The 14,232-nt window shown below is 43.0% G+C and overlaps 1 protein-coding gene across 1 annotated transcript in view; it reads right to left on the bottom strand.

Annotated features, from left to right (window-relative positions):
* LOC117365813 (saxiphilin-like) overlaps positions 1-14,232 on the bottom strand; it is a 67,146-nt gene that overhangs the window by 41,167 nt on the left and 11,747 nt on the right. Inside the window, 4 exon segments of the mRNA XM_033956674.1 lie at positions 62-126; positions 4,132-4,294; positions 6,051-6,227; positions 11,043-11,142. Of these exon segments, the coding sequence (XP_033812565.1) occupies positions 62-126; positions 4,132-4,294; positions 6,051-6,227; positions 11,043-11,142 (505 nt within the window).

Raw genomic sequence — 14,232 nt, 5'->3', positions numbered from 1 at the left:
GTTAAAAAGAAGATGTAAGCAACCTGCAGATGCACGGTGCATGTTCTGCATATGGCCATACCTGTGGCATTTGCTATCGTTATATGATCGAGAAATGCAACATCTCCCACACTGCTTTTTAAACACCTGCAAGAAAAAAAACCCATATTGTCAATCTGACACAGAGCGCACACAATCCTCCCCCCCCTCTATCACCACACACTGCTTCAACTTTGTTTCCCACCAACATGAGATTCACATGACTCTTGCTCTCAACACCACAAGCTCACAACACTGTTCCTTCAACAGCACACACCAACAACCTTATCTCCTCCCAAAATCAGACATGTATAACATTATGGGGTTAATTTTCAAAGCATTTAGACATACAAAGTACCATAGAAACTTATAGTTCTTTGCGTGTCTAAGTGCTTTGAAAATTAGCCCCTATATGTTTCTTTCCCCACTGCCCCTCTTACATAGTAGACAATGGCAGATAAAGACCTGATCACAGAAGTCTGCCCAGCACTGGCTTAATTTTCAACTACTGAAGTTGCCTTCAAATCATGCTCCAGTCCAACCAGATCTAGAATCCGGACACAGCCTACAGAAGTCTGCCCAGCACTAGCTTTGCTTCCCAACTACTGATTTGCCACTTGTTTTGATTTGATTCTCTGTCCATTTAGGAATCCTTTATGCATATTCCACACATTCTTATTTATTGATTGATTCAGTCTCTTGCCTGTATGAAGATGACATTTAGATTCTCTTCTCTTTTCCCCTCTTTTTCACCTAACACAGCCCCTTTCCAAAACGGTCTTCATTCTGTTGTTGACTAGATTCAAGATCACTGTTTATTCCTTAATTCAATAAGTGTAAAATCATCCCTTCCCCACTCCTTGTTCCTTAACTCTCCTTCCTAATTGCATCAAAGGGAGCCACCCTAATTTTTCAAGACTCCTTGTGCTGGAGGTTCTTCCAGACTCTAGTCTAAATTGTGATTTAAATGTCAAATAGGCTCAGCTGTACGCTCTGCTTTCTTCACACATTAGATATACGATATACAAGATAGCAGTAAATTCAATATACACGTCTCCTTCCATGTCTTATCTTCTTATACTGCATATATTTTGTAGTAGCTCCCAAAACTAGTAAAGCCTTTGTCCAAAACATTCAGGCTTCCCTTGTTCTCTGAAATTTGTTTTATGTTTTATTAACATTTGTTAGACTGCTTAACCATGGTCGCTTCCTTGCAGGATTCCCTAGTGCTTTCTTGGAAGCCTAGTGCTGTAAGAGTCACTCCATGCAGGTTACATAAGAATAGCCTTACTGGGTCATCCCAATGATCCATCTAGCCCAGTATCCTGTTTCCACAGGGGCCAATCCAGGTCACAAGTACCTGATAAAAACCCAGATAGTAGCAACATTCCAGGTAACCCATAGCTGCTTTCTGGCCTGTGGTGCCACGAGGTCACATTTCCACAATCCCGTTACTCTTTTGCAAGTAAGGGTGCTCTCTATTTATGCCAGCTTTTAGAACATAAGAATAGCCTTACTGGGTCAGACCAATGGTCCATCTACCCATTAGCCCTTCCTCACAGTGGCCAATCCAGGTCATCAGTACCATTTTACTTTCACTACCAGTTCCAGAAAGGCATTCTAGGCATTCACCACTATGAAACATTATTTCTTGACATTGCTCCTGAGTCTGCCCACTTGTAGTACTACAGTCATGCTAAGAAGCTCCAATTTCTTATCGTTTACTTCTGCATTTCTTTCCTCAGTCAACACTGCGCACACACAACTTTTCCCATCATATTCTTATAGTTATTAGCCCTCTCCATCATTATCACACATTCGCACAACCTCACCCCACCTTCTCTTCATACATACAGCACTGAAATAGTATATCTGGTACCAGCTCACTTACTAGAGAACCAGACTGTTGAGATGTAGTTCTAATCCAGTCAGAAGGTAAAATTATGTCCTTACCTGATAATTTTCTTTCCTTTAGTCACAGCAGATGAATCCAGAGACTAGTGGGATTACGTCCATCAACCAACAAGTAGAGATAGAGAGCACTGAGTTGTCCTCAGGTATATCTTGGATGCACAGCCTCCTGGCCAACCAGTATAGGTCTTCTCAAAGTAGTTGAAATAAAGCACATAAAAGGCATGAGACATATAAAACTTACCCGAAACACTGATGCTATTAAATCGAGAATGCAATTTCAGGCGAAAAGCATGCCCAAGCCGCAACTGAGAGCGATAAACCCCACAACAGGGTGGGGCTCTGGACTCATCTGATGTGACTAAAGGAAAGAAAATTATCAGGTAAGGACATGATTTTACCTTCCTTGTCATCAACAGCAGATGAATCCAGAGACTAGTGAGATGTACCAATGTAGTCCAAACATAGGGAGGGAAATAAACAAGTGAACTTGAAATCCCCTGTCCCCAAATCCTGCCCTGCAGCACACTTCCAAGGAGATATGAATTCCAGAGAGTATGTATCCCATGATCATACAGAGGCTAACCCTCATAGCACATATGAGCAGGAGAAATCCTCGCCTGAGAGCACCACACTGCGGAATTCATAGCTACAGTACCCCTCCATGAATAGAATGTGTGCAAAGCAGCCTCCTAATGTGACCACCAGGCCCCAAATAACTTCCTGTGGAATGAAACCATCATGTCTGGCAATGGTCCTTAGCTGACCCCTCACAAGGTTCTAGGGCATGAAGCCTGGAAACATGACAAGACTCCCCCTCTTACTGCAGCCCTCTCAAAGCACAAAGTCCATAGGGCTCCCACAGGAGGTAAACTGCTGACCAAAGTCAAGAAAAATGCCATGAAGTGACAAGTGTCTTCCCCAGAGTCCCAAGGAGATACCGTGGCAACCTCAGGATCTGAGGCAGCTGATCCAACTTCTAGTCCACTCTTCCACATGTATGAACCAAGAAGGAGTAGAAAGAATAAACTCTGACTAAGAGAGAAAGAGTTGTAAACTAGCCCTCAACTAACCTAACCACAGCTAACTGTCAGCCAGCTGGGACTATACAAGGTACACTAGGCCATAAGCGAACTGGCGCCCTAGCCAAGGTCAACCCCCCTGCCCGTGTGGCGGTGGTGACTGGGGCCAGCCAGTCAGTGGTGGAAAAGGCAGCACTGCCGGAGGCGGCGTCCCTCTTCCAGGAGGAGAAAGACTGATGGTGGCGGTGACGGCAGCTGTCACAGCCACGACAGCCCCACCTCCCCTGAGCCATGACGGGAGGGAAAGGCTTCAGCCGACCGCCCTCAGGGCCTCCTACCACCCGCTGCTGCCTGACCTAGCTGCAACCAGTGGGCTCTGGCAAAGCACAGCCGCCATAACACTATACTCACCCATACCGTCCTAGCCAACCCGGACCGGCGCAGGGAGCAGCAGGCAGCCTCACTAACCCCCCTTCCGTGTCACTAACAGTTCTTCAGGGGGAGGGGAGGGAAGGGACCTGTGAGAGCTCAGGTGTTGCTCCCCAAAGTTGGCACCGTACAGCCAACATCCCGCAGCTCAACTGAGGCCTAAGCCACAGTAGCATTTCTTAACTGAGGCCTAAAAAACAGTAACATTTCTCCTCTGAGGCCTAAGCCACAGGAATATTACTTACCTGAGGCCTAAGCCACTGGAACAGTTCTTACCTGAGGCCTAAGCCACCGGAATCTTTCTCTGAGGCCTAAGCCACAGGAATATTTCTCCTCTGAGGCCTAAGCCACAGGAATATCTCTCTTTTCTGATCCAAGAAACTAAAGCCAGTAGCTGCCAAGCCTGGCTCGAAATCCACCGTAGTATCCAGGAGTTGTGAGGAACCCCTATTGTCCAGAAGGCACCATGTCCAGTAGGGTAAGGGACCTGGGGGAAGCCTAGGTGTTACCCTGAAGAGGGTGAGGTAGGGATGCTGGGAGGGCCCAGGTGTACCTCCAAAGCTGGCACCGTTCAGCCAGAATACCCCTTCCAAACATCCAGGCCTGGAACCGAAATCCACAAGCAGGAGCTGTGCATCCAAGATATATCTGAGGACAACTCAGTGCTCTCTATCTCCACCTGCTGGTTGATGGACATAATCCCACTAGTCTCTGGATTCATCTGCTGTTGATGACAAGGAAAGTGCATTACCTGAAAGCTCCCTCTGAGTCCGAGAAGGGTTCATTATGGCTGCTCTCACAGAAGTAGTTTTTGTCCCTGACGTAGGACTTCTGTCCCTGGCAGAGGGAGCACAGTTTTGGAGCTGTCACTCCAACCCCTGGGATACAGCTTGCATTGAAATATTCACTGAGGGCTGAGAACAGGCAAAATTTAATGGTACCACTATTTATATTACAGTAATACAGAAGCCTATGTTAAAACTGCCTGAAATTTAAGAAGGAACAGATTCAGTAAAGAGAAGCTTTTCGCCTGACAATATTGAAAAAACAGAAAAACACCCACTGGGCAAAACCTGACTATCTCTGCTCTGAACACTCTTGCTCTTAAGGGACTACCCTCTCTAGCAAGGTCATCTCTCTCATCTAGTTCTTATTATGAAATTTGGGGTATTTCTTTTGGACATGCTGCATGATCCAATTGACATTCTTGCTGAAAGATATGAGGATTCCTACCCAAGACCTTGGAAAAAATTACTGGAGGTGAAGAAAGGGGGGAAAAAGAATAGAGTGGAGGGAGAATGCTGTGCCCATGTAGTTTGATTGTTTCTTCCTATGGGAGTCAGTATTGTGCCTTTATATGTGTTATCTTAATGTGTATACATGGACACAATTGTGTCTATGCTGGGCGCCTAGATTGGGGCGCCTACCTAATCTAATCACCTAGTTTAATTTTTGCTTGAAAACAATTTTATTGGTGTCCAACAGATCGCAAACAATAGTCATTCAAGAGCAACAATATAACACTACAATAAGAGAATGAGCTATAGGCAAACAACCTGTAAGTAAATTGATATAATTTTTAAGCACAATCCCCACCCCCAACATTAAACCCCCAACCCTAACTCCTCCCTCCCCCCCCCCAAAAAAAAAACAACCTCCATACCACCACCACTGAACCTAGTTTAATTTCTAAATTGTTTTAATTGGTGCGGTAATTGAAAGTGCCATTCAAAAATGATTAAAAAAATTTTTTTTAATTAATTTGCCAATAGGCACCTACAACTTGGATGTAGGCATCTATACCGAGGCGCCTACACAGAAAATAAGCGTGGTTAGGGGCAGAGTTTTGGTGTGGATAGAGTTAGGTGCCAGTATTTTAGGCCAGGAAAACCCTGGCCTAATATACCAGCACCTAAGTTGTAGACACCTACCGGCACTTAATTTGATTTAGGCGCCACTGGTGTGATTCTACAAACGGAGCTTAAATTTGATTGACATACAGTAGGCACTATTTTCCAAGGTGCCTACCAATTTAGAATCAGACCCATAATGCCTTACAAATAAAAATTAGTTTAAAAAAAGATGTAAGCTGAAGAGAAAAGAAAAGCTACCATATTTTTCAGACCATAAGATGCACTCACCTGTAGAGGAGGAAAAACCAAGAAATAAAAATTTGGTTCAGAATTTTTTTCATCTTGGTTCTTCCTCCTCTACACATAGGTACATTTGGTGGTCTGGTGCTGGGAAGCTCGCAGCCCGAAGAAGCAGCCTGCAGCCTGAAGCCTACCCACCTGGTACCTTTTTTAAGTGGCGGTGGTCCAGCACAGTCTCCTGCTAGATGGATGCCTCTTTGCAGAGCGACGCACAACACAGGAGCACGATCTTTGCACTTCCTGCCTGGTCCTGTGCCACTCTATACCACCGCCACTTAAAAAAGGTACCGGGGGGGGGGGGGGCATGCGGTGTATTCAGTCCATAAGACGCACCCCCCTTTTCCACCCCCTTTTTGGGGGTGGAAAAAGTGCGTCTTATGGTCCGAAAAATATGGTAAACAGTATGTCAAATTTTCACTGCCTTCTCAGATGCAAACTGAAAAGCACAGACAGCATTTTGGACTCCTGAAGAAGGTACAGAATAGCTGTAAACAGCATCATGTAACCTCACACTTACCTCTGATCAGAGACTGCTCCTCGTCCCAGTGTATGTAGTTCTTTGACAGCAGAAAGCCAACAGGAATATTCCAACCCGATGTCCACTTGGCACCGCTATGGCAACTCCGCCTTCCTCTCAGCCTCTGGATATTGAGACTTCCCCGCCTAGCAACTGCCACTGCAAACACACAGCTGCCTACAAAGACAACATTATACAAACTTCCTTCTCTGTTACAAAATATGGATGTACAGACACATTCCTTACCCAAAACATAGGAAACAATGGTTTAAAATTAACCTCCCTCTCCCTTTTACGAAGCTACATTGACTTTTTTTTTTTTTTAAATCGCTGGCTGCAGTGCTATTAGCTCCGAAGCTCATAGAATTCCTACGCGTGTCGGAGCTAATACTGCCCCAGCCGACACTAAAAAAAAAGCCTAATGCAGCTTCGTAAAAAGGGGTGGGGTGGGTAAATTAGCCATGCAATAAGAGAAGAGGGAATAATTTTATTTCATATTCTGAAACACAATCAGAAAATAAATGGAGATTGTAGAATTTTCACTACTGAGGCTAAACAGACATATCAGGTGTATCGAAAGCCTAAGAAAACATTTTCTTGTTTGTCTTCTCTACCGGTCTCTCATTCATGAAAGACTGGTACATTACTCCAGGACCTCAAAGTGTCACTTTTTCAGTCATAATGCAAACCAAGCCTAGGAAACAGACACATTTCAACAATTCCTGTATTACAAAGCTGCAGCAAATCAAATAAACAATAAAATTCAAAATCCACTTGCGCACTCCTTGGGTTTCCAGCTTACCCAGGTCAGCCCAAAGAGGCTAAGCAAATCCCAGATATACCCCATTGCATGCATAGGGATGCAGTCCTGCTCACATTACGAAATCAAAATTATATTCTCAATGCAGGATACCACCAGGATTCAATCAGTTTTGTTACGTGCATGTTTGGGGGAAGCTAGTTTTATAAATTACTTGAACATGCAGAACATTTGTTACCTTTGTAACTGGGTGGAGCAATAAGTGAATACATATGGTTCAAGTAGACAGGTTTTTTTTCTACTAGTTCAGCTCAACAAGTTACACCTTTAGGAGCCAAAAGGCAGCAGGTTCAAATCCCAAGATCCCTGGCTAGAATATTAGGCAAAAACACTACTAAGTGAATAGTATAAATGGAACCTACATGACCTCATTGTACTTTGTTTTGAGCAATATAAGAGAGAATCTAGAGCAGGAGTGTCAAAGACCCTCCTCAAGGGCTGCAATCCAGTCGGGTTTTCAGGATTTCCCCAATAGAATACGCATGAGATCTATTTGCATGCACTGCTTTCATTGTATGATAATAGGTCTCATGCATATTCATTGGGGAGATCCTGAATACCCAAATGGATTGCGGCCCTCGAGGAGAGACTTTGACACCCCTGATCTAGAGGAACAGTTGTTTGGCATAAAAATCTTTATTTTGCAAGGCCCCCGAGGTTTTTGCTCCCTGTGTTTTATTACTAGGATCTTTTACCAGCAGGAACTCTGCATGGTTGCTTTTGGCTTTTCCTGCTATGGAAATCTTATGAGTTACCTTAGATCTTACCTTACTGTTACCTTAGTTCTTATGAGAAATCTTTTCCTTTTCATGTGGTGAAAATTTAGAATTGTTTACTATTAACCATTTCCATCTTGCTCCTACTTATATTGGTTTTTGGAAGTGATTGAAACACTATCAGGCTCATAATCAAAAAACATAAGGCGTCCAATGAGCATCCTAAATTGGCACTTGGACATCCTAACCACCAGGACATCCTGGACAGAACTTATATGTTTGGAACTAGACCTGTTTAGAAGGGTCTAAGCGCCACAAAAGTGTCCAAACTGACCAGATGGCCACTGCATACATCAAAGTAAGACACTCCCACACTTCCCCAGTGCTCACTAACCTCCTTCCACCACACAAACATGAGAAGAAAAAGATATATACCTGTCTCTTAAACAGCAGCATCTGGCATGGGGAAGCCTAGTAGAGCTACACACAGGCCCATAAGTCATTCTAACCACTACATTTATGGCTGAATGGGTGAGCCCACCCAAACCTTACTATACTGCCGTATGGGTGCCACCTGCAGCCATTAAGTGCTATAGGGGTGGCACACAGGAGGGTATAAGTTTGGAGAGGGGAGGGTTGGAGGGCTCATCATAAATTATAAGGAGGTTATGGTGAGATAAATAGCTGGCACCCTTTATGTCAGCGATTCTTAACCTTTTTTTTGTGTCACAGATCCCTTTAAGAATCTGATGACAGCTATGGACTCCCTTCCCCAGAAATATTCACATAAACACAACTTTGCATGCAATGAATATAATGTACTTTATTTATTGAGATTTGATTGTCTCATACATATATGACGTATATAAAGGGCTCCTTTTATCAAGCCACACTAGCGGGGATAGCACGCGCGACTTTTAATCATGCGCTATCCCCCGCGCTGGCCAAAAAACTACTGCCTGCTCAAGGCAGGCGTTAGCGGCTAGTATGGCCGGCGGTTTAATGCGTGGTATTACACGCGTTAAACCGCTAGCGCGGTTTGATAAAAGGAGCCCAAAGTATTATTAAACTTTAAACAATCTAAAAATAACACTCCTTTTTTATGCAAAAAGTAATGGCCACTCATTATAATTATGAAATAAAATCCTCTTGTGCAAAACTATTACTATGTTGTCTACTACATCTACTCTCTCGTTATCTGCGAGAAAAATCAACAGTACCGGGCTGTAAAGTGAATATAAATGCTAATTTTTATCTGACCCTCACGGACCCCCTGAAATTCGTCCATGGACCCCAGGTTAAGAACTCCTGCTTTATGTGAAGTTCACAGCAGTGCCTTCTAAGGTGTCCCGTTGCTCTGTTGAGATGCATATATGGCCAGTCCATTACTATGATAGTCCCACCCATGTCTAAATGGTCAGGATTAGGATGTTTTCAACCTGGATGGTTTTATGATCGAAAATGGGGTATAAAGTTAGATATCCCGGTGGCCAAGATGTCTAAGTAGATGATTTTCTTTTTTTTTTTTTAATTCTTTATTCATTTTCACATCTTACAACAAGTGTATAATAATCAATCAGAAAAATTTTTAACAAATCACTTGAAAATCTTACTTATAATCCTTAGAATATATAAATATAAAAGAATCCCTTCCCACCCACCCATTTATTAATAATAATACAATTAGCAATTATTATATTTCCCAATCCCACCCCCTATACCTTAATTAATACCAAGGTGTTTAAAATGTCTGATCATTAGAATAAGTTATCAATGGCCCCCAAAGTAGATGATTTTCAAAAAATATATATTTGGACGTTCAGCAGCTTGCCATTTGAAAATGGCCATTTTTGTTCCTCCAACTTTAGATGTTCAGCTAGAAACATCCAAGTTGGACATAGACTTTTTTTTAATGTCCCTCTATCTATTCAAGAAACTCTATGAAGCTGTAGAATTAAACCTTGTGGGGAAGGGTTTTATATGTATTTCCAATAGTTGCTATCTGCCTTGAACCTACTATGATAGGGATCAAGCAAGCTAGAAGCATTATAATATAGTATAGTAACAGTGCAAAGACAGTGGCTGATAGTGAATAAAGAGTCTAAGTCAGGGGTGTCAAACTCAATCACATAAGGGGCCGAAATCTAAAACATAAGCTAAGTCGCGGGCCAAATTTTTTATTAAGATACTTAGGGGTCCTTTTATTAAAGTACGCTAACCGATTTAGCGCACGTTAAAGGAACACCTTAATAAAAGGACCCTTAGTCTTAGTAGAAGTATAGGGTTACAACCTATCCAACGCCATGCCAGTTCTGTGATGTAAACAAAATAAATAAAAAAGACTTTTCCTCTCTCTTTTAGGTCCTAGTTCACACTTGCTGTCTTACACCAGCTCTGGCAGGAAACACATTTCAAATCTGACATATTGTAATCGCAAAACAGAAAATAGAATAATTTTTTATGCCTTTTGTTGTCTGGTCATTATTCAAATCCCAGGCTCTGGTTGTCTTCTGATAACTCACTTGCCAGGGTCTCCTGCCCATTTGTCATTCTCTTCTTTCTCCATGCTAACCATCCATCTTCCATCTCTGTCCTCCCCTTCTGTTTCCCTTCCCTCCCCCAGAAGTCTGGCATCTTTCCTTTTTTCGTTTCCATCCCCACAGCTGCAGCGATGGACCCCCACCATCCCCAGATCCACCATCTCTCTTTTCCTCAACTACCCTTTCATCCAGCATCTCGCCCTCCTTCCCCACCACCCCAGGGTCCACCATCTCTCCTTTTCTCTTCCCAACTACCCTCCTATCCAGTATCTCTATCCCCCACTCCACACCATCCCTTGTGTCCAACTTCTCTCCCTTTCTGTTCCTTCCCTCCCTCCATCCTATTGTCCACCTCTCTCCCTCTCCTCTGTTTTTTCCTCTCCCCCCACCCCACTCCATCATAAGCACGTCTGTTTGGACTCCTCCTTCCCTCCCTCCGTGTACTTCACCAGGGCCCGCACCCCCCCCCCCCCCCCGAAGGCCTGCATGTTTTCCCCTTTCTTTACATCAGGGCCCACCTTCTTTCTAGCATCTTCCGGCTTCCCAGTATCACCTTCAAAGCAGCCTGCAGAGGATCGCTGGTGCTGTAGCAAACTTAACAGGCTGCCGTCGGCCTCTGCAGCATGTTCCCTCTGACGCAGTCCTTCCCTTCCTCTGATGTACGGGACTGTGGCAGAGGGAACGTGCTGTGGAGGTCGACGGCAGCCTGCTAGATTTGCTACAGCCGACTGGCAATCCTCTGCAGGCTGCTTTGAAGGTGAGACTGGGATGGAGGGAGGGAAGGAAGGAACAGAGGGCCAAATCTAATTACCCTGCAGGCCAAATTTGTCCAAGGGCCTGAGTTTGACACCCCTGGTCTAAGTGATTCCTCTGACCTTGTTGAAAAGAAAGTGTTTGATGCAAGGGAGTCACATACCTTCTACAGAGATCTCTTTTGCCACCACTGCAAGATTGTACAATTTTACAGCTGTATAAACATCGCCAGCATCCAAGGACACTATATCTGCTTTGTTTGCCTGTGAACATCAAGAGAGGTTTCACAGTTATGATCACAACTTGATGCTTTAGGTAGCTCACCAAATGGGTGCAAGCACAAAGTTGGCAATGTAAATACCTCTATGGTATGTTTTTCTTTACTAAACTCAATTGTTGCTTGTGGAATGAAGAGTGTATTACTTTTGTGTAGTGGGAGTTCCTAGAGAAGTCATCCTCAGGTGCTGTCTAATGGACTCCGATTAGTATCAATAAGAGATGCTTAGTCACAGGTTTCAGAATTGTTTGGAAAACAAGTATGCTAATGTACAAACACCTCATCACCACAACAACCGATACTCAAATACCTGTGCAAGGACCCTTCTTTCAGTTAGAAAACTAAAGCCTTTCAAAGCAACTTTAAAATCCTACAGGACAGAAGGACATGGGAATATAAATACATTCAACTATTACATTAAACAAAAATAATGGTCGGAATCATTATAAAAGTGTTGAAAAACTTTCATCTGTACAGAAGGCAGAACTGTACCTAGGAGGGGATGGGTCCTGGAGCAAAGCAGCCTACCAAGACTTTCCCTTTACACCCTCCAGCATTTTCTTACTCTACCACTCTCTCCTAAGAGTGATCCTTTCCCCCATGCCTAATGGTGAGGCAGCATCTCTAACATACTCATTGTTCTCTGGCCTCACTTTGAAGTCTAAACTCCACAGGATCCTAAAGCTTCATAGTAAGTAGCAATAACATGCAGTTCATAGCATTAAGCAAATTCTAATTATTAGCATGCACTAAATCCTTTAGTGGATCTTGGTAAAAAGAGCCCTAAGTTATGTTGGAGCAACAGGATGGGCCAGAACATACACAACATAGAAAAACTAAGAGGAAATAGTTGGAAGGCAATATGGATAATTGCCCATAGTATAGGCAATAAAATCCCAGATCTATAAGCCTTTATATAATGACAAAAGCCAGGAAGGATGAGTCAAATTGCAAAGATCAGCAAGAAAGATCTCCTGGATCTGATAGGCAAATTCAATGTAACATACTGTGATGTTACATAGAAACATAGAAATAGACGGCAGATAAGGGCCACGGCCCACCAAGTCTGCCCACCCCAATAACCCTCCCCTACCTTTCTCTGTGAAGAGATCCCATGTGGCGATCCCATTTTGACTTAAAATCAGGCACGCTCCTGGCCTCGACCACCTGCAGTGGAAGATTATTCCAGTGATCAACCACCCTCTCGGTGAAGAAGTATTTCCTGGTGTCACCGTGTAGTTTTCCGCCCCTGATTTTCCACAGATGCCCTCTTGTTGCCGTGGGGCCTTTGAAAAAGAAGATATCCTCCTCCACCTCTATACGGGCCCATGAGATATTTAAACGTCTCGATCATGTCCCCCCTCTCTCTGCGTTCCTCGAGTGAGTATTGCTGCAATTTTTTCAGCCTTTCCTCATACGGGAGATCCTTGAGCCCCGAGACCATCCGGGTGGCCATACGCTGGACCGACTCAAGTCTCAGCACATTTTTGCGGTAATGTTGATCTATGTCTTACCAAAAAACACTGTGACCAAAAGATAGACTTGTTGTGGAAACCTCACTGTATTTTGCCAGAAAGGATGAAAACAGGATGTATTTACCCTTTGCTCAAGAAGCCATCTCTTAACCCTCAGACCAGTTTAGGCCTATTTAATACTTGTATTTCTTATTGAGAAAATCATTGAAAATGTAGTTTCACTTTATGTTGGATGTTTTTTTTCTGCATTAGAGAGCTTGCAGATGAGTTTCAATCTGAGTTTCATAGCATAGAGACTGTTTTGGTCTCTCGTTTTGATACATGTACCCTTACCATCTTCATCTAGTTACATATGCATGTTCCACTGCACATCCTGCCACCATGTGAAATTACCCAGTCAACATGTTTAAAATACCATCCATTTGATAACAAATTAAAGACCTGAACAGTCCATCCAGTCTGGATCTGGTTCTCTTTTCAGATAGTCAAGCCTAAGGAATTGAGCAGTATGAATTCATATGTGACTTGTTTTGCTATCCAGCAGAACATCAGTTCCAAACAAACCTTCAGAAGTTAGAAATCCTTGGGGATCTGGATGTTGGATTGGAAATTAGGGTGGATAGCATTATATTCTCTATTAAAGAAGTGGCTCAATTCCTGAGGCGGGTGAGTTGGGACTCTAAACTGGACCTGAATCCAAACATTTCATCTGTAGTTAGATCATCTGCAGTGTTCCAAAAGTTTATCTATTAACTTTGACTATATCCTGCTCCTTCTGATCTATTGAAGATGGCATGAGCATTGTTGATACCTAGAGTAGGTTATTTTAATGTAGTCTTTATTGGCCTGCAGTGTCAGCAGACCAAAATGACTTACTATGCTTACTGCAATGAGAACATTCATTAGTTTGAATACTTGTAATCATATCTCCCTTGTGCTGAAGGCCAGCTAAAGGTTTCTGGACAAAGCATGTATCATGTTCAAGCTGATTAACCTCAGTTTTAAGTTTCAAATTATATGAGGCCGAGACATCTTTGTTGCAGACTTTCTTGGTATGCTCCAGGTCATTCATATTAATCCAGTACTGTGAGAATCATATCTATGTTACATTAAAGTGCTACCATGCTGGCCATTATGGTGTATCATCTATATACCGCTCACATTCATCGTATTTCTGTTATATGTATACTAAGTTGTTTATGTCAAGCTATAATTGATGTAAACTGCCTTGAACGAGTCTCTTAAAAAAGGTGGTTAATATGTTTATTTATAAGTTTGTTAAAGTACTCTTCTAGACAAAATCAAAGCTGTTTTTATCAGTGTAAGTCAAGACAGAGGCAAATATTATTGCTATTACTGGAATACAGTGTCTTATATAAAGCAATTCTCTACAAGGAATCTATGCAATAGTTGGGACGTAAGGACAACAGTGGGCAGACATCTATGGTCTGTGTCCCATACTTGGCAAGACAGATCAGGATGGGCTGGAGTTGGATTTGATGACACCTCTAATCACTGGGATGTAAGGACAGTGCTGGGCAGGCTGCTACAATCTGTGTCCCCAAAATAGCAAAGAAATATCAGGAAAGAGAGATTATTTA

This window comes from Geotrypetes seraphini, chromosome 8 (genome assembly GCF_902459505.1).
Source record: "Geotrypetes seraphini chromosome 8, aGeoSer1.1, whole genome shotgun sequence".
Classification (NCBI taxonomy): Eukaryota; Metazoa; Chordata; class Amphibia; order Gymnophiona; family Dermophiidae; genus Geotrypetes; species Geotrypetes seraphini.
The sequence above is the reverse complement of the archived record's forward strand: the minus strand, read 5'-3'. Positions and strand labels throughout refer to the sequence as shown.